This window comes from Rhinoderma darwinii, chromosome 5 (assembly GCF_050947455.1).
Source record: "Rhinoderma darwinii isolate aRhiDar2 chromosome 5, aRhiDar2.hap1, whole genome shotgun sequence".
NCBI classification, from domain to species: Eukaryota; Metazoa; Chordata; class Amphibia; order Anura; family Rhinodermatidae; genus Rhinoderma; species Rhinoderma darwinii.
In genome coordinates this window covers 151,004,992-151,026,980 of record NC_134691.1, presented here as the reverse complement: position 1 = coordinate 151,026,980, position 21,989 = coordinate 151,004,992, and the positions used below count along the sequence as shown (strand labels likewise).

Genomic DNA, 21,989 nt, shown 5'->3' with positions numbered 1-21,989 from the left:
CAGTGAGAACTGTGAATCTATGGAATAGCCTACCGCAGGAGCTGGTCACAGCAGGGACAGTAGATGGCTTTAAAAAAGGGTTAGATAATTTCCTAGAACAAAAAAATATTAGCTCCTATGTGTAGAAATTTTTCCTTCCCTTTTCCCTTCCCTTGGTTGAACTTGATGGACATGTGTCTTTTTTCAGCCGTACTAACTATGTAACTATGTAACTATGTAAGGTGTACTGTAAAATAAAATAAAAAATGTAAAAGTGTTCTGTAAAAGTCAAAAACTTCCCCAAAAAAACAACACCTTTTTCCCCTGGAAGAAAAAAAACATAATTCACATAATTGGGATCGCCGCATCCGTAACAATCGGAACTTTAACTCCTTAGGGTATGTTCACACGACCTATTTTCGGCTGTTTTTCGGGCCGTAAACGGGCGAAAAATCGGAAGCAGAGCGCCTCCAAACATCTGCCTATTGATTTTAATGGGAAAACGGCGTTCTGTTCCGACAGAGCGTTTTTCGCGTTTTTTACGCGCAAAGAAAATGGCCGCGAAAAAGAAGTGCAGGTCACTTCTTGGGACGTTTTTGGAGGCATTTTTCATTGACTATCGAAAAAAGCTCCAAAAACGGCCTTAAAAAATTCAGCGAAAATCGCGAGTGGCTTAAAAAACTTCTGAAAATCAGGAGGTGGTTTCCCTTGAAAACAGCTCCGTATTTTGAGACGTTTGAGTTTGTGTGTGAACATACCCTTAAGGACACTGCCTGTTTTCGCCTAATGGACCTGGCCATTTTTTTCAAATCTGACATGTGTCACTTTATGTGATAATAACTTTGAAATGCTTTTATTTTTTCAAGCAATTCTGAGATTGTTTTCTCTTGACACATTGTACTTTAACCCCTTTCCGCTATTGGGCATGACTGTACGTCCTGATTCATAGTGCATTCCCGCACAAGGGCGTACAGTAACGCCCTGTAGATGAAGCGGGCACAGGAGCGCGCTTCATCTTCAGCTGACATCCCACTGCAACGGCGGTGATGGCATTTATTGCCGATTGCCACAGTTTAACCCCTTCAATGCGGCTGTCAATGGCGTCCGCCGAATTGAAGTGGTTGCTATGGCAACCAGGAAGCCCGAGGCAGGACCTAATACGCTAACTGTCAGATGAAGAATGACAGTTAGGCTGGATTCACACGAGCATGTTCCTTCCGGACCTAACACACAGCAGGGAGACGGTCTCCTAGAATCATAGTTATGTACGACGCTAGGAGTCCCTGCCTCTCCTTACAACTACTGTCCCGTACTGAAAACATGATTACAGCACGGGACAGTTGTCCCGCAGCGAGGCAGGGACTCCTAGCGTCGTACATAACTATGATTCTAGGAGACCGGCTCCCTGCACTGTGTTCGGTCCGGGATTGCGGCCGAAATACGTTCCGTCCTGTACGGACCGAACATGCTCGTGTGAATCCAGCCTAACAATACACTGCACTACATAAGTAGAGCAGTGTATTGTACCGGGGATCAGAAGACCAGATCTTCAAGTCCCCAGGTAAGTGTAATAAAAAAAGTGAAAAAAAAATGTGAAAGAAAAATAAATAAATTAAAGTTTTAACTAATAAAAACAACACTTGCCCTGTTTCCCTGATCAACTCCTTTATAATTAGAAAAAAAATGAAAACATGAAAAAAAAAATATACATAATAGGTATCGCCGCGTTCAGAACGGCCTGATCTATAGAAAAAATAGCACATTATTTTTACCGCACGGTGAACACCGTAAAAAAAAATAATAAAGAACAATGACAGCATTTTATTTTTTGGTCATTTTGTCTCAAATTTTTTAATAAAAAGTGATCAAGAAGTTGCAAGTAACGCAAAATGGTACCAATAGAAACTACAGTTCGTCACGCATAAAGCAAGCCCTCCCGCAGCGATATCACCTAAAAAATAAAAACGTTATGGCTGTCAGAAAATGGCGACACTAAAACATTATTTTTTTTAGAAAATAATATTTTTATTGTGGGAACGTAGTGAAAAGTAAAAAAAAGATATAAATTTGGTGTCGCTGTAATCGTATCGACCCGCAGAATAAAGTGAACGTGTTGTTTATACTGCACGATGAACACTGTAAAAAATATAAAAACAAAACCGTGCTAGAATTGCTGTTTTTTGGTTTCCTCATCTCCCAAAAAATTGAATAGTGATAAAAAATAAAAATAAATTGCATGTACCCCAGAATGGAACCAATAAAAATGACAGCTCGTTCCACAAAAAACAAGCCCTCACACAGCTCCGTCAACGGAAAAATAACACGTTATGACTCTCAAAATGCAATGATGCAAAATGACGGACCAGACTAATTTTTTTGGATCCAGTAGAATTTCACTAAATACCCCACATCGTCATTTGCTGTACCGCACAGGTGGATGCAGTGGAGAGGAGGAAACTTTAGGGCCTTGTGCGGCTTATAGGGCTAGTGAAGAAGTCAAAGATTAGGCAATGCCGGAGCGCAGATATTTTGTATAATACCCAATAAACCCGGCCTGTGCATAAAGGATTGGTTCAAAGTGTACCACACCAATCCATGGATTATTCATTCACCCCATTATTACATCATCCTTTTATGCCCTGATGCACTCCGCCCAGCTTACATATACCCCGATGTACTCCTCACAGCTTACATATATCCTGATGTACTCCGCACAGCTTACATATACCCTGATGTACTCCGCACAGCTTACATATACCCTGATGTACTCTGCCCAGTTTACATATACCCCCACATTATAAGCTGAAATACCAGTAAAACACCAATCAAAATCTGCTCTTCAAAAGCCAAATGGTGGTCCAACGGAGCCTGGAAGTGTGCCCAAACGGCAATTTATGACCACATATGGGGTATTACTGTATTCTGGAGAACCTGCTTAACAATTTATGGGGTGTGTGTCTACGATGGTACAAACCGGGCACAACACATTGGGCACTGAAATGGCATATCTGTGGAAAATGGCAATTTTCAATCTGCAACATCTATTGTGTACTCATTTTTGCAAAACACTTGTGGGGTCAAAATGCTCACTTCACCCCTAGATAAATTCCTTGAGGGATCTAGTTTCCAAAATGGGGTAATTTTTCGGGGGTTCCACTGTACTGGTACTATAGCTCAATGCAACATGGTGTCAAAAAACGAATCTTGTAAAATTTCCACTCCAAATACTAAATGGCGCTCCTTCCCTTTAGAGCTTTGCTGTGTGACCAAATAGCAGTTTATGGCCACGTGTGGGGTATTGCCTTAAAATGGAGAGAATGCTTTACGAACGTTGAGGTGCTTTTCTCCTATAGTCTTTGTGAAAATGCAACGTTTTGGGCTAGAACTACATCTTTTCGCAAAAAAAATGTTACTTTTTATTTTGTTTTCATATCCCAATTCTAATAAATTCATCAAAAACCTGTGTGGTCAAAATGCTCACTACACCCCTAGATTCCTCAAGGGGTGTAGTTTACCAAATGGAGTCCCATTTCAGGGGTTCTTACTGTACTGGTACCTCAGGGGCTTTGTAAATGCAACATGACGCCCAGGAATCAATCCTGAAAAATCTGCGCTCCAACTGCAAAATGACGCTCCTTCCCTTGTATTCTGCCATGTATCCAAACAGCCGTTTATGGCCACATATGGGGTATTTTCCTACTTTGAAGAAGTTGCTTTACAAATGTTAGAAAATCAATTTCTCCCGATTACGAAAATACCCCACATGTGGTCATAAACTGCTGTTTGGACTCCCGGCAGGGCTCAGAAAGGCAGGAGCGCTATTTGGCATGCAGATTTTGCTGGCTTGGTTTTTGGGCACCATGTTGCATTTGCAAAACCCTGAGGTACCAGAGTACAGTGGAAGCCCCGAAGAAGTGACCCCATTTTAGAAACTACACCCCTCAAGGCATTTATAGTTTGCCTGGACATATGACAGGGCTCAAAATTGTAGAGCAGCATGCGCATTTGAGATCTATTTTGGTGATTTTCACAGCATTGGCCCACAATTGCAAGGCTCTAATTTCAAATAGCAAAACAAACCCCCAAGTAGTGACACCTATTTTGGAAACTACACCCCTTGAGGTATTTTAAGGGGTGTGGTGAGCATTTGGACCCCACAGCTATTTTTTCATTAGAAATTAATGCTGTGCAGCGAATGGTACAAAGTGAAAATTGGAATTTTCCACTAATATGCCATTTTAGTGCACAATATGTTGTGCCCAGTTTGTGCCACCGAAGAAAAATACCTCTTAAAATGTTATCGGGTCCTCCCGAGTATGGCGATGCCATATATGTGGAAGTAAACTTTTTGTGCACGCTGCAGGGCTCAGATGGGAGGGAGCGACAGTTGGAGCACAGATTTTGCTTGGTAGTAGTTCTGTTTGGGATTTTACTGGTATTTCAGTTTATAATGTGGGGGCATATGTAATCTGTGCGGAATACAACAGGGCATAATAAGATGGTATAATATTGCAGTAAATAAATAATAATTCATAGATATGGCCTAGATATGGCCACCAGTGTCCCACTGATAAATGGTGCCCAATCTTATCCGCTTTTGGACACACTGCACATTTTGAATCGATATATTCTGAGAGCCAGAACCTTTTTATTTTTTCTCCACCGGAGCTTATGAGGGCTTATTTGTTGCGGGACAATCTGTAGTTTTCATTGGTACCATTTTGGGGAACATGCAATTTTTTGATCACTTTTTATTCCATTTTTTGGCAAGCAAAGTGACAAAAAACCATCAATTCTGACAATGATTGTATTCTTTTTTTTTTTTTTTACAGTGTCAACCGTGGGCTATAAATGACATTTTACTTTATTATGCGGGTCTGTACGATTACGGTGATACCATATGTATAACATCTTTGTTACGTTTTCTAGCGTCTGCACAATAAAATCACTTTTTTATTTTTTATTTATTTTCTGTCACCATATTCTGAGAGCCATAACTTTTTTATTTTTCAGTCAAAAAAGCTGTGTAAGGGCTTGTTTTTTGCGGGACCGGTTGTAGTTTTTATTGGTACTGTTTTGAGGCACATGCGACTTTTTGATCACTTTTTATTCCATGTTTTGTGAGGGGTGGTGATAAAAAAAAAGAGAGATTCTGGCATTGATTTTTATTTTTTGCGGTGTTCACCGTGCAGGAAAAATAACATAGTTTGGGTCGTTACGGACCAAATATGTGTACTTTTTTTTAACGGTTTCATTTTTTTCCTATAATAAAAGACTACTTATTGGAAAAAAGGCAGTGTGTGTTTTGATTAACTTGAAACTTTTATTTTTTACACTTTTGTTAAACTTTTTTTTTTTGTCCCACTAGGGGACTGAAAGGCCTGCATCTCTGATCTTTACTCTAATACAATAGGTAGTGCAATGCATTAGAGTTTTCAGTCATTCACTGACAGCAAGCCTTTTAGGTCCCATCTCTGGACGGGGCCCAAATAAGCTATCGTACATGGCAGACCAGGAAACCATTGTTAGGCCTCCGGTTGCCATAGTAATGACCGACATCCTCATGATCACATTGTGTCGATGCCGATCGCTACAAACCACTAAGATGCCGCGATCGCGGCATCTAAGGGTTTAATGGCAGGGATCGGAGCTAGCTCCGTTCCATGCCGTTACAGCACGGTGTCAGCTGTAACATATAGCCGACACCGGCGGTTGATGTCGCAGGCTCAGCTTCTGAGCCATCTTTTTTTGCAGCCTGAAGCCTTTTAGGCCCCTGCCTCCGGGCGGGACCTATCAGGCCTCCGTACTTGACAGACAGGAGGCCATTGTTAGGCCTCCAGTCTGCCAGAACAGCCATCGGAAACACCACGGTCGCATCGCGGGGTTCCGTTCTGCTAGGAAACACCATAGATGCAGCGTTCGCTTTTGAGTGCTGCATCTAAGGGGTTAATCGGCCAAATCAGAGGCTAGCTCCGGTCCTGGCCATGCAGCAGGGTGTCAGCTATAATATACACCTGAGACCTGCTGGCGATGATGCGGGCCCAGCTTCTGATCCCGCACGAGCAACACAACGTACCCATACGTTGTGTTGCGTTAAGTACTTAACGACAGCGACGTAATAGTATGTCGGATATCGTTAAGGGGTTAAAATGATCATCTTATTTATCTCGTACTGTGAATGCCGCAAAAAAAGAAAAACTTAAGCCCAAAATTCTCACCTCCCAAAAATCTGAATAAAAAGTTATCAAAAGTCATATGTACCCCAAAATGGTACCAACAATAGCTACAACTCGTTTCGCAAAAAACAAGCCCTCATACAGCTCCATCAATTGAAAAATAAAAATTGTATGGCTCTTGTAATACAGCGACACAAAAACAAATAACCGTAAGGTAATTTTCCGGTGGCATTGACAGCAAGAATAATGCAGTCTGCAGCACTAGTCTTGCCATCAAAAACCAAGAAACCCTGACCGAAACATGGCCGAAAGTCAATGTTTTTAACTACAGTGAAGGAAATAAGTATTTGATCCCTTGCTGATTTTGTAAGTTTGCCCACTGTCAAAGACATGAACAGTCTAGAATTTTTAGGCTAGGTTAATTTTACCAGTGAGAGATAGATTATATTTAAAAAAAACAAAAAAAAAAACAGAAAATCACATTGGCAAAATTATATATATTTATATGAATTGTGCACAGAGAAATAAGTATTTGATCCCCTACCAACCATTAAGAGTTCAGCCTCCTCCAGACCAGTTACACGCTCCAAATCAACTTGGTGCCTGCATTAAAAACAGCTGTCTTAAATGGTCACCTGTATAAAAGACTCCTGTCCACAGACTCAATTAATCAGTCTGACTCTAACCTCTACAACATGGGCAAGACCAAAGAGCTTTCTAAGGATGTCAGGGACAAGATCATAGACCTGCACAAGGCTGGAATGGGCTACAAAACCATAAGTAAGACGCTGGGTGAGAAGGAGACAACTGTTGGTGCAATAGTAAGAAAATGGAAGACATACAAAATGACTGTCAATCGACATCGATATGGGGCTCCATGCAAAATCTCACCTCGTGGGGTATCCTTGATCCTGAGGAAGGTGAGAGCTCAGCCGAAAACTACACGGGGGGAAACTTGTTAATAATCTCAAGGCAGCTGGGACCACAGTCACCAAGAAAACCATTGGTAACACATTACGCCGTAATGGATTAAAATCCTGCATTGCCCGCAAGGCCCCCCTGCTCAAGAAGGCACATGTATAGGCCCGTCTGAAGTTTGCAAATGAACATCTGGATGATTCTGAGAGTGATTGGGAGAAGGTGCTGTGGTCAGATGAGACTAAAATTGAGCTCTTTGGCATTAACTCAACTCGCCGTGTTTGGAGGAAGAGAAATGCTGCCTATGACCCAAAGAACACTGTCCCCACTGTCAAGCATTGAGGTGGAAACATTATGTTTTGGGGGTGTTTCTCTGCGAAGGGCACAGGACTACTTCACCGCATCAATGGGAGAATGGATGGAGCCATGTACCGTCAAATTCTGAGTGACAACCTCCTTCCCTCCACCAGGACATTAAAAATGGCTCGTGGCTGGGTCTTCCAGCACGACAATGACCCGAAACATACAGCCAAGGCAACAAAGGAGTGGCTCAAAAAGAAGCACATTAAGGTCATGGAGTGGCCTAGCCAGTCTCCAGACCTTAATCCCATCGAAAACTTATGGAGGGAGCTGAAGATCCGAGTTGCCAAGCGACAGCCTCGAAATCTTAATGATTTACAGATGATCTGCAAAGAAGAGTGGGCCAAAATTCCATCTAACATGTGTGCAAACCTCATCATCAATTACTAAAAATGTCTGACTGCTGTGCTTGCCAACAAGGGTTTTGCCACCAAGTATTAAGTCTTGTTTGCCAAAGGGATCAAATACTTATTTCTCTGTGCACGATGCAAATAAATATATATAATTTTGACAATGTGATTTTCTTTTTTTTTTTTAAATATAATCTATCTCTCACTGGTAAAATTAACCTAGCCTAAAAATTCTAGACTGTTCATGTCTTTGACAGTGGGCAAACTTACAAAGTCAGCAAGGGATCAAATACTTATTTCCTTCACTGTATATTAAGAGTGAAAGCCATGACAGTAATGAGAAAAGAGATTTGTACTATTAAAAATGTAAATGGTAATGTAAGACACTTTTTTCCAATGATCTGACCAATGGGATCCCCAACAATCCCAAGAACAAGTGCCCTGTGTGCCCATGTAAGCTTAGATACTACAGAAAAGTATTCGATTTGAGGGGCGCAAACTCTGATCTATCCAACCAAATATATGACCTGAGTGACCATTTGTTTAATATTTGGTTTACATCAGAATTTTAGAAGCTACAAAATAACTACAGAACATGAGTATAACCCCCATTTTGTGCTGTTATAAAACCATATTTTATGAGTAGACATATTTACCTGCATTGCTCCTATTAAATGTTATTCCGCCTATTGGAGCAAGTTGTTTTGTGGGTAATGTGCTTCCCCAGGTAGAATGATTTGCTTCTTTAGTAGCAGATAAGAGTCCTATATTCTTCGGGTTCATACCTTAATATAGTTGAATAAAAGACATGTTACTATCACAAGTTGTACTAACCAAGCAAAACGGTAGGGATAAGCTGAACAGGATCCCTAGAGATTGGCACATCTTCGGGCTAGTGGTACACGGTCCCGGATACTGGGACAGCAGAAGAATCCTGCCCCCAGCACTTAGGAATCAGTGCTTTGGGTGATTCAAGTAGGATTTCCATCCACATTGGAAGCGATAAGGTTGAAGCTAAAAAGGGTATGTTCTGACGTTACAGATATATTTTAGATTTGTCTGTAACAAATTTACAAGTACAATGCTAGTGAATGAGGTTTACATAATCCATTTCACGCATGCGCACACACATAAAACACACACCATTCCACTGAGTAACTGAACAAACTTTGTAATGTAGATTAGTGTGACAAAGATACACAATAAAGGTGCAGTCACACGCGGCGTATTTGCCTTATATTTCTGCAGTGTAAAATACGCTGCTAAAAACTTTACAATGTAAGTCTATGGGAAAAATATTCTGCATCGCAAGAAATTTTGGAATTTGCAAAATATTTTTCCCATTGGACATTGCAGTTTTTTTCGCAGTGTATTTATGCGCTGCGGAAATACAAGAGAAATACGCCACGTATGGCTGCACCATATTGCTCCCCAAATTGAATGTTTAGGGGAAAATGAGCGCAGTAGTCTATTTATTTACCTTCGGATAGTAAAGAGCAAAGCCTATAACAGACCAGATGTCTGCTTCAGGCCACCCCTCGTTTTATACCTTTTTATGACATGTTGCAGCACGAATGGAAAACAAGTCCCACCACATATAAAAGCTGATCATATGGCGGCTCTAATCATTAAAACTTCATCAACCACGTCTCAAGGGGAGTCGCAGTGTGATATAGGGGTTTCCAAGCTAGACCACTCTAATCCCTGTCATCTTGCCATATAATTTTACCTGGTAGATATCTTGACTGTCTAAGATAGTGTTCTTTAGCAGATGTTTTTTGTCCAGAGTCTGTTCTTACAAAACCCACATTTGAGGAACCTTTATTTAATTCTCCAGTGGCAACTGGATCTGTAAAACTGAAAATAAAACAATACTTATAAAGTATTTTACAATTCGAATGGCACATGTAGCATTTATTTGAAAATCTCAGTTTTTCTGATGCAGAGCTTCAAATGCCCTGCCTAGGAATAGGTTTAAATGATAACATGCTGGTTGCGTTCAGCCCCCACTAGGGGGAGCTCAGGTACTAACTGCATACTGTGCTACTATTGAATTCAATGCACAGACAGAATAACAATATGCAGTAAGCTCACTCTAGTGGTGGCTGCAGGTAGCTAGAATGTTATCTTTTAAATCTTTGTCTATGCGGGGGATTTAGAAATCTGTATCAGCACAAATTAGCTCTGACTGCTATAAAGATTTCGAGCATATGTGCTCCCGCGCCATATATATTCTCTTAGAGGAACCCACTCGCCTGTTTCCATAACTAGTGATTGGCGTAAAGGTGATAAATGTTTCTCACTGGAATACCCCTTTAAACTTTTACACTTCATACGGATATGCAGGCTTACAGTTCACTCAGTTCATGGTCATTATTTTAATATAAACCTCACCCATATAAAGAGTCATCATTTTTGTTCTCTTTAACCATAATCATGCTGGGCTTCTTAGAAAATGAAATACCAAAGTCTGTATCAAATTCATCCCAGCTGTCTTTGAAGACGGACTGGCCCCAGCGTCGTCTTCCATGTTTAAGGTTAACAGCACTGTTCTGTGGCCCATTGGTGACTGGCTTCTATGTTATGAAGGGAAAAAATCAGTTGGATATTTGTTACAGTGAATCAGATAAGACTAGGACATGGTTACAGCTGGATAGTTAGAATATGTTACATTTGTCATAAAAAAATTAAATGGTTATGTACAACATCCTGTGGATATGTCATAAATGTCTCATGGGAAAACCACCTTAAGCCGGCAAACATGTCTCCTGACTCCACCATAAATATGCACATTTGGCTTGGCTGAGCGTGCATGTTTATTTCAATGAGAGGAAGGGAATAAGCTGCAACCAGAAACGTCTATTAGCGACCTATCTCCAGCAGGAACAATGACCGGGCATGTACCCAACATGCTCAATTCCTCTTTCCCTCCGACATCTGCCGTCAGGGGACAGTCTGGAGGCCCACATACACGAATGATTGTTGGCGATCCCACTGAAATAGTTGCATTTTGGCTGACTTATGTGAAGTGTATGGCCAGCTTTACACTAATTGTGTGATAAGATCTATATCTATGTCAATAAGAAGTTCCAGTACACTGTTCCTTACGGGAGAGATGGTTTTGCTGATGTTGGGGAGTGCCACTTGAAGAGCTCTGGATGGCAGCACGTTGTGTGAGGCAGACGAGTCACTTGGTAATATCTTTTCAGGTGCTTCAGTTGGAGAGGAGGATTTCTTTTTTATCTCAGATGATGGCTGCGGGTCATTGGATTGCACTGGTTTATCTAAAGGCCTTTTCTGCTCTGCTTGTTGTGCTGGAGGTCCAAATGCTTGTCCAACTTGAAAATAAGGGTACCTCAAAGCCTTGATAAGTGAACAAATGGATTACAACATTTTATTTGTATTCATAAGTCACATTTATATGCTTTGTTTTTTTTTTATTACCTCTAAATTTAGGCCACAGGATTAAAAATGACAAATCCATTTCTAAAACAGCATCTTTTTATTTTTATATTTGAAATTCTGAGAAAATAGATAAAAATAACATAACCACACAACAAACCCCGTCAGATTTTTTTCAGTGATAAGAAGATTGCATGTTTAATAACAGAAGTAAAAATTGTGCATGCAAAGTTTTTTTTTAACCCCTTAACCCCTTAGTGACCAGCCCATTTTAGGCCCTAATGACCAAGCTATTTTATTCGTTTTTCTATAGTCGCATTCAAAGAGCTATAACTTTATTTTTTCGTCTACATAGCTGTATGAGGACTTGTTTTTTGCGGGATTAGTTGTACTTTTTAATAGCACCATTTTAGGGTACATATAATTTTTTATTAACTTTTTTTGGGGGGGGGGGATTATAAAAAAAAACTGAAATTCCACCATTGCGCTATGCGTTTTTAAATTGACGCCGTTCACTGTGCGGCGTAACTAACATGTTACCTTTATTCTATGGGTCAGTACGATTACGGCGATACCACATATGTAGAGTTTTTTTTTTATGTTTTACGACTTTTGCACAATAAAAACACTTTTGAACTAAAATTATTTGTTTTTGCATCGTTGCTTTCCAAGAGCCGTAACTTTTTTATTTTTCCATCAATGTAGTGATTTTTTGGGCTTGTTTTCTGCGGGACGAGACGTAGTTTTGATTGGTACTGTTTTGGGGTAATTTTTATTAAGGAAATGGGAAGAAGGGATAAGAGTTGTGGTTCTTAGGGGAAATGTAAAATAGTGATGAAAATAATAAACTTTATTAATATATTTTATGCAACATTTTTTTGGGACATTTTTACAATTGTCCAATGTAGGTCAAATTTGATTGAGGTGCAGATGACCCCCTTGTCCTGCACCATGAGAGCACAATTTGCCTTATGAATAGTTAACTATCAATTATTACTGTCCTACAATAACATAGCCAAACCTGTTTTTTTAATGAGGTTAGTAAGAATATTGCATTAAATTGAGCTTTATTCGTTGCTCTATGGTAAACTATGTAGAGATCTGATAGCAGTGGTATAATGGTCTTTATTCCAAGTGTGCTATATTATGTGCATTGAGTGTATCAGCATTTGCTGTTAATCAGTAGACACTGTATCAGTGTCTTAAGGTTCTCTTGGTATAGATACAAGAGACAACAGAGAGTAGCACGATAAAGTGTCGTGCTGAGATTTTTAGCATTAGTTGCTGATAGAGCTCTGTGTGCGTCTATCAGCGGGATCACTTGGCAGCCCACATTGTATTGTTATACATTGCTGACCACCGCTGCTAAAACCAGCAGCGATGTGGTAGCCCATGTGGAAGAACACTACGTAAAGTGCCCTGATTATTAAATGCTCGCTGTCAGTTCTCACCGCTAGTACGGGAGAGACGGTAGGCAGCAGCACAATAGGGTATTCGGGCTAAGCAGCCTATGTATACCGCCCTTGAAAATGGCATACACCACTGATCACCGCTATTGAGACCAGCAGTGATGCAATAGTCCGTGTGACGATAGAGGTGCACTATGTGAAGTGCCCTGATTATAAGGTGCTTGCTGTCAGTTCTCACCGCTATTACGGGAGAAACAGTAGGCAGCAGCACGGTGTGGTATTCTGGCTAAACAGCCTATGTATATCGCTCTGCTGACTATCAAGATACAGGCACCGCTCTCCTTCCAGGAGCAGTGCTTCTACATATGAATAGTTGCGGACTGTTGATTTATGTTGTAGATAGCAATAGATAGAACCAGGACCTATAACATTGGTTTCATTAATATGACTAGACACCCGACGCGCGTTTCGCCGGCATTCCGGCTTCCTCTTGGGGTGTGACCCGATATGCTCCATCTTAAATTATGAGAAAAACAAACTAGACAGTCAGGCACAAAATAAACCCTTTACCCCGACCCCAATTGCCAGACATTACAAGCAACATCATAATCTGGATTGGACAAACAAACAAAGGATGGGCAATTTGCCAACTCACAATGGGCATAAGAGGGGGCAATTTGGATGAAGCCCTTTTAAAAAGAGAAAGTCAGTGGATCTTTCAGATGAACTCTGTCAATCCAAATGGCCTAAATGAGAGTTTCAACTTTGGTTGCTTTCTGTGAACATACATTTTACACCATAGGAGAAATCTAAAGAATCTTTATGAAATTGAGAATTCTTGGTCCATAGTTTAGAATAGCTCACCGTTCATAACTGGCAACTTACTAGAAGCACAAGAGGAATAGATAACTCAATAATTCATTATGATAACTGTTCACATTTCTTTCCCTTTCTTCAAACTATACAAACTGTTTGAGTACTAAAGGCTTTTACTTATGGATGTCACTCCATTACATCAATGAAATATCATAGATAGTCTATAATTAGATGATGCAGAACAACTTGATGTGAAGATTATCAACTTGGAGATATATATATATATATATATATATATATATATATATATATATATATATATATATATATATGTGTGTACTTCATACATTAAAAGAAATACAAACAAATAGAGTGTAACATTCACTATTAACTTATAACTATATTTTTTTTAAATTATTTTGGTTTCATTTAATCAGTTTTTGTGCAAAACAATTAAATGTGAATAAATTTGACATTCTAGATATTTATATGTGTATAAGCAATTTATAAATTAAAATAAATATAAAAAAACTAAGTGTAACACTCAGTATCAAATTAAAATTCCTTTAAGAATTGGTCTTCTTGTAAATAAATAATATTGAGCTTTTTGACAGATATTTGGAATCAATCTACCTGTCACCTACACACTGTTATATTCAAAAATTTTCCTATTGGCCCCTTTAGCTGTCAATCAGCATTTACCATATTTAAGGGCGTCAGAACCGGCGGGTCACACCCCAAGAGGAATGCCGGCGAAACGCGCGTCGGGTGTCTAGTCATATTAATGAAACCAATGTTATAGGTCCTGGTTCTATCTATTGCTATCTACAACATAAATCAACAGTCCGCAACTATTCATATGTAGAAGCACTGCTCCTGGAAGGAGAGCGGTGCCTGTATCTTGATAGACGCTGCCGGGTGAAACCTCTGACAGCGTTCACTGAGTCAGCAGAGCGATATACATAGGCTGTTTAGCCAGAATACCACACCGTGCTGCTGCCTACTGTTTCTCCCGTAATAGCGGTGAGAACTAACAGCAAGCACCTAATAATCAGGGCACTTCACATAGTGCACCTCTATCTTCATACGGACTATTGCATCACTGCTGGTCTCAATAGCGGTGATCAGCGGTGTATGCCATTTTCAAGGGTGGTATACATAGGCTGTTTAGCCCGAATACCCTATTGTGCTGCTACAACTCTTATCCCTTCTTCCCATTTCCTTAATAAAAATTAGTACAATACTGGTGGCATACACCTTTGTGGTTCCCAATAGAGATGAGCGAACTTATGAAAAGTTCGGTTCGGCTAGTTCGCCGAATTTCACGAAAAAGTTTGATTCGGACCGAACTAGTTCTGACCGAACCTGTAATTTCCGTGCGCCGAGCATGGTACTGTCCAGGGTGCTGAAAGAGTTAATGGGCTGCACTAACTCTTTCAGCAACCTTGACAGTACCATGCTCGGCACGCGGAAAATACAATTTTAATGTAATAAAAAAAATACGTTCATACTTACATTCCTCCTGTCCGGCCTCCAGCGATGACGTTTCATCCATGTCACCGCTGCAGCCAATCACAGGCTGTAGTGGCGGTCACACACATCACGTGACCGCCTCTGCAGCCAATCACATGCTGCAGCAGCCTCTGCAGCCAATCACAGGCTGCCGCGGCCTCTCAGCGTCATACACTCCTCAACATCTGCACGCTCCTCTCCTGAAATATTCTGTGCTGCTGTGAACTCTGCTCTTACCATTACGTAGCTCTCAGTCTGTTACCTCTCCTCCACTCCTGTCCTCAATAACACCTTCACCTGATTGGCAAGTCACCACCCCGCACAAGATCCGCACGCTCATCTCCTGAAATACTCTGTGCTGCCTTAAACTCTGTGGACAGGTCAGGATCCTGTTTCTTTTAAATGCTGCTGGGGAACCCGCTCGATCCACTATATAAGGCTGCGCCTCCATCCTCTTCTGCCCAAGTCACTTATTCCCAAGCACTGTAGCGCAGCCTTATATAGTGGATCGAGCGGGTTCCCCAGCAGCATTTAAAAGAAACAGGATCCTGACCTGTCCACAGAGTTTAAGGCAGCACAGAGTATTTCAGGAGATGAGCATGGCCGGCCACGGGCAGCCGGTCGTTTTTCCGAGCCGTGCTCCCATTATTAAGTATAGGAGCACGGGCCATAAAATAAAAAAAATAGAACATGTTCTATCTTTTTAACGGCACGGGCACCTTCCCGTGAGAAAACGGGAAGGTACCCGTGGCTAACAGAAGTCTATGGGCCCGCTATTTCGGGTCGTAATTACGACCCGTAATAACAGGTGTTTTTACGGTTGTGTGCATGAGGCCCCGTAATGACGGGTGGCTACATATGTGCACCCGTCATTACGGCAGCGTTGCTAGGCGACGTCAGTAAATAGTCACTGTCCAGGGTGCTGAAAGAGTTAACTGATCGGCAGTAACGGATTCAGCACCCTGGACAGTGAATTCCGATCAGAATATAGAGTAACCTGTAAAAAAAAAAAAAAAAAAGACGTTCATACTTACAGAGAACTTTCTGCTTCCTCCAGTCCGGTCTCCCGGCCGTTGCCTTGGTGACGCGTCCCTCTCGACATCCGGCCCGACATTCCTGGATGACGTTACAGCCCATGTGACCGCTGCAGCCAATCACAGGCTGCCGCGGCCTCTGCAGCCAATCACAGGCTGCCGCGTCACAAAAGAAGGTCGGACTGGAGGAAGAAGAGGGACTCGTCACCAAGACAACGACCGGGTACGTATGAAATGCTTTTTATTTTATTTTTAATCAGCAGCCTCTTTTCTCTATCAGTGATTGATAGAGACAAGTGGCTGCCGATTTGTATAATATTTTTGACCGGGTTCGGTCAAAACGTGTTCGGCCGAACCCGGTGAAGTTCGGATTCGCTGCGAACCGAACTTTTCCCAATGTTCGGACCGAAACCGGGTTCGGTTGTCCCGGTTCGCTCATCTCTAGTTCCCAATACTCACTCTATATAATACAAAAAAGAGAGGGTATTTGCAAGATCCCCATTTTTGGTACGCATGGGACTTATTGATTCATGTTTATTATGACTTTTTTGGGGGGCAATGGAAAAAAATGGCAATTTCGCCATTGTTTTTTGTGGTTTCTTTTTTTACGGTGTTCACCTTGCGGTTTAAATTACATATTAACTTTATTAATGGAGTCATTACGGTCGCGGCGATACCATATATGTGTAATTTTATTTATTTATTACACTTTTACTAAATAAAAACCACTTTTTATGGAAATAAATGGATTTATTTTTTTACTGTAATTTTTATTAATAATATTTATTTCACATTTATTATTTATTTCATTAGTCCCACTAGGGGACTTTACTGTGCGATCTTCAGATACCAGAGCATTATTGCCTGTCAGTGTAAATCTGACAGGCAATCTATTAGGACGTGCCTCCGGCGCGTCTTAACAGGCATATGTCCAGGGCAGACCTGGGGGCTTTTATCAAGCCCCCGGCTGCCATGACAACCCATCGGAGACCCGCGATTGCATTTGCGGGCCGCCGATGGGTGACAGAGGGAGCACACTCCCTCTGTAAACAAGTTAAATGCTGCTGTCGCTATTGACGGGTTAAACAGCCGCGATCGAAGTAAACTTTGATAGCAGGCGTTGGAGCAGGAGCTCAGCTGTCATCAGACAGCTTAGCCCCGGCTCCAGCCTGCACGGGAGACCCGTGCAGGACTTAGACTAGGCTCACGTGAAAAGGCGTCAGCCTAGACTAAAGCCCCTTAGTGACGAACGTGAAAAGGCGTATTGTTGGTCACTAAGGGGTTAAAGGGGTATTCTCATCTAAGAGATTTATGGTGTATCCAAAGGATACGGGAGTACGGAAAAAGCTTAGAACTGCGAGTTACGCTGTTTTCTCATAGCTCTCGAGTTCCGGAAACTGCGTAGCTCACTGTGCTACAGTATTTCTGTAACTTCCATTCACTTCAATGGGAGTTACGGAAACAGTGTAGCTCAGCGATCTTGGCTGTTTCGGTACTCCCAACTACCTTGTAACTTGTTGTTATTCAGTAGGAACATTCCTTGTTTACTTCCAATGAATAAAGTTCTGTCCATGGCCATGTGATGGACACAGAGGTGCTGGGATCGTTACACGACACAGGTCTGATACACATACTTTTTTTTTTCCATTATCGAGATTTATTAGATTTTCAAAAAAAATGTACTATAGAAATATAATTGCATATAAATCAAATGACAATTTAACTGAAAAAATCAGCAGAATATGATAGAATGCAATACACATGGAGTATATATAATGTCAACAACAAAAGTTTACAATGGCACATAATAAAAATGTGAGGGGGGGGGGGGTTGGAAAAGGGAGGAGGACAAGGGAGGTGAAGAAGGAGGGCATCGACCAAAGACGTGTTAATGGCTAGAAAGATTCAAGTGTTATCTTCCAACCAGTGAGAAAGCGCATCACTATCCGTAAACAGAATCCAACCCTTCCAGGTATTTAGGAATCTATCTTGTTTTCCATTATCCCTTGCCAAAAGACTCTTCATTCTCATAATATGATTCAATTCAGTTACCCATTCAAGTAAAGAAGGGCATCTTGTGGATTTCCAGTATCTAGGAATCACACATCTGGCTGCTGTAAGAAAATGTCTGAGACCCCATGCACACGACCGTGTCCGCAATCACGGCCCGCGATTGCGGGCACGGCCGGCCGCTGACTGACAGCCGCATTTTCGGGCCGTGCTCCCATACAAAGTATGGGAGCACGGCCCGCAAAATGCGAAAGAACGGACATGTTCCATAATTCCCGGAACATTTCCACGGCACTGACACCCTTCCGTAGTGCTACGGAAAGGTGTCAGTGTTCAATGAAAGTGAATGGCTCCGTTTTTTGCTGTCGTGTGCATGGGGCCTGAAGATGTATTTTTTCAGAGCTGTTTCATGACATGGTAAGAGTGATAATAAACCTATGGATGGTTAAATAGGTAGTTGAGAGCCTAAAAGTACATGGGGGGTGGGGGCGGTGGCGAAAGCTCTGTGTAGTAAAACCGGATAACGGTACCATCGGGTAAGGATCTTATAGTTCTTTTCCGGAGCATAGCAAGCTGTGGGCAGTCTATGTGTAAGCAGGAATATTTTGGGCCAATCTTCGTCCTGGATATGAAACCCCAATTCACATTCCCATGCCTGCAGATATCGAACTTGCGAAAGATCAGAGGAAGAACGAATTAAGATATGTAGAGTTGATGAAAGTTTAGAGGGCATAGAAGGTAGCAAAAGAAAAGTTTCCAGTGCAGTTTTGTCCAAAGTAAGAGCAGCACCGTCTGAGAAAGATAATATGTATGCTCTAAGTTGGAGATATTCCATCCAAGACAATCTTTTGTGAGAACAAGATGTGTGAAGAGACGAAAGAGGAGGAAGTTCATGTGTAGTGGCAAGTGTGGAGGGGAGTCTAACATTTATATGTTTATTCCAGGACAAAAACTCCTCCACTCCAACCACTGGTGCAGGGGCGTAACTAGGAAAGACTGGGCCCCATAGCAAACTTTTGACTGGGGCCCCCCCCTCTGCTGGGTATCACACAACCCCCCCCCCCTTGTAGATAGTGCCTCCCTATAGATTCCACCACACAGCGCCCCCCTATAGATAGCACCATACACAGCCCCTGCAGATAACGCCATACAGCCCCCCTGTAGATAACGCCATACAGACTCCCTCTGTAGATAACGCCATACAGCCCCCCTGTAGATAACGCCATACAGCCCCCCTGTAGATAACGCCATACAGCCCCCCCTGTAGATAACGCTATATAGCCCCCCCCCCCCCAAAAAAAAACGTCCTATAGTTTGTCCTACAAAAGACATGCATCCCCTATCCACAGGATAGGGGATACATGTGTGATCACTGGCAGCGATAAGGAGAACGGGGGACCGAAAGTCCCCCGAAGTTCTCCATGACTAACCTCGGACTTCCGGCGTCTGCGCAGTTCAATAAAAATGAAAGGAGCGCTGGTCACGCATGCGCACAAGCGCGACCGGCGCTCCATTCATTTCTACGGAGCTGCCGACACAGACCCCGGAAGTCCGAGGTTTGTCATGGAGAACTTAGGGGGGACTTTCGGTCCCCCGTTCTCCTCATCGCTGCCAGCGATCACACATGTATCCCCTATCCTGTGGATAGGGGATACATGTCTTATGTAGGAACAACCCCTTCAGTGGCGTCGCGCTGTAGCAGCCATAGCGGCTGCTAGCGGAGCCTGCGGCCATGGGAGGGGGCCGTGCCGGCGGGTGGCACGGGCCCCCTCATGCTGCAGGCCCTGTAGAAGTCGCTACGGCTGCTATAGCGGTAGTTACGCCACTGCGTATAAGTTTGTACGGCGTAAAACTACAGCTCCCAGCATGGCCGGAACAATGGTAAGGATATGCTGGGAGATGCGGTTTCACAAAAAAAATCCTATCACCATCATCTCGCTGCAGATCATACAGTGACTACAATACTGATTAGAGGCAGAATAAACATTTATATTAAGTGACTCACCGGTGACGTCTCAGATTCTAGTTCTTTTCTTCTCCCTCCGGTCCAGACCTCTATGATGGATTTCTCCCGGCCATGACCCATTTCTGCAGTTTTCCGTTTAGATGTCTTCAGCTTCTCACTTTTAAAACATTTCTGCACCTATAAAACGAAGTTAAAATTCTCAACACATCTAAATATAACTGTCACAAACACACAACATGTCCCCTGTAGATAGTGACCTACATAGAAGCCCCTGTAGATAGTGCCCACATATGGACTCCAGAGCTGCAAGGCAATAGTGCTAACCACTGAGCCACCGTGCTGCCCTACATATAGCTTCCCCTATAGTTAGTGCTCCACGTATAGCCCACCTCTGTATATAGTGTCTCACATATAGCTCCCCCTGTATATAGTGTCCCACATATAGCCCACCCCTGTAGACTGTGCACTACATATAGCCACCCTGTTGCTAGTGCCCCACAGGTAACCCACCCCTGTATATAGTGTCCCACATATAGACCCCCCTGTATATAGTGGCCCACATATAGACCCCCCTGTATATAGTGGGCCACATATGGACCCCCCCTGTATATAGTGGCCCACATATAGAGCCCCCTGTATATAATGGCCCACATATAGAGCCCCCTGTATATAGTGGCCCACACCCCCACATATAGAGCCCCCTGTATATAGTGGCCCACACCCCCACATATAGACCCCCCTGTATATAATGGCCCACATATAGAGCCCCCTGTATATAATGGCCCACACCCCCACATATAGACCCCCCCTGTAGCTACTGCCCCACATATAGACCCCCTATATATAATAGCCCACATAAAGATGACCCCCCCCCCCTCCCCCCCTCATAGATAATGCCATTCACATTTTTATGAGGGGAAAAAAAACAAAAACTTGACATACTCACATTCTCCGGTTCCCACGCTGTTCACTGGCGATGCAGACATGCTCTCTTCTGAGCATGTCTGCAGGAGTTGAACGAGCGTCCTCCAATGACGCTGATTGGCGGGGCAGAATGACTTGCCCCGCCAATCAGCGCCTTCCAAGCATGGAAGCGGCGCGATGATGTCATCGCGCCGCTAGCCAATCAGTGTCATTGTAAGGCACTGGATGGTCAGGCACGGAACATGCCCGGCCATTCATGTATTTGGCTGCCGCTAGCACTGGGGCCCCCTCCGGTGCTAGCGACACCTACAGGCATGAGATGGCCTGTGTAAGGCTCGGCGTCGCGGGCCCCACAGTAGCGACGCTACCGCTGTAGTAGCCATAACGGCTGCTAGCGGCGCCACCGGGCCCCCTCAAGCCCCGGGCCCCGTAGCAGCCGCTACTGCTGCTACCGCGGTAGTTACGCCACTGCACTGGTGGGAAGTCAGGGGTGCCAAACAAAGGAGTAAAAGGTCCAGGACAATGTGATAGTTTGGGGGACACTGCATCACCATCCCAGGCCACTAAAAATTGTTGAGTCAACAATGGCAACATCAGTGTGTGTCTGTGTTTTTTGTCATAATCTTCCCTATTATATTTTGACCTACACCAATCGATACACATACTTTAACTGAAACGAGCCGTGAACCTGTGTGTCCGTTACATGACCATGGACAGAATTTTATCCACTGGAAGTAAACAAAATGAAATGCAAAGTGGAAGCCACGTACCTGACTGGCTGTGGGACGTTTCTTGGGATCCCAATGCAGCATGTCTCTCATCAGAGTTAACGCCTCTTCGCTAGCATTTGGGATGAGAGTTTTTAGGTTTATAGGTACACATTGAGGGAAGCGGAAATTCATGGAAGCTGCAAGTTGATATCCTTCAGACCAGTCACTCTAGGGAGTAAAAAATAATAATTGGTTATATAAAAATCTTTCATAAGACACAGTCATTATTAGCTTTTTATTTTCTTACATTTCTTCAGTTTCTCCAGTTGTCTGGTTTAGGTTCTGTTTGCAGTGTATGTTCAGCGTATACGCCGGGAAAATCTCCTGATGCATTCCCCAAATATACAGTATGTACCGGACGTA

General features: G+C 42.6%; 1 protein-coding gene across 5 annotated transcripts in view; it reads right to left on the bottom strand.

Annotated features, from left to right (window-relative positions):
• Window positions 1-21,989, bottom strand: part of MAK (male germ cell associated kinase) — a 63,650-nt gene that overhangs the window by 7,110 nt on the left and 34,551 nt on the right. For 3 of the 5 annotated variants that reach the window (XM_075826641.1, XM_075826640.1, XM_075826642.1), the window contains 6 exons: window positions 21,627-21,794; window positions 19,972-20,109; window positions 10,892-11,146; window positions 10,178-10,359; window positions 9,513-9,640; window positions 8,440-8,568 (listed from right to left, as the gene is read on the bottom strand). In XM_075826641.1, the coding sequence (XP_075682756.1) occupies window positions 8,440-8,568; window positions 9,513-9,640; window positions 10,178-10,359; window positions 10,892-11,146; window positions 19,972-20,109; window positions 21,627-21,794 (1,000 nt within the window). The remainder of the gene's footprint in view (window positions 1-8,439; window positions 8,569-9,512; window positions 9,641-10,177; window positions 10,360-10,891; window positions 11,147-19,971; window positions 20,110-21,626; window positions 21,795-21,989) is intronic. The other 2 variants (XM_075826644.1, XM_075826643.1) reach the window with 1 other exon arrangement.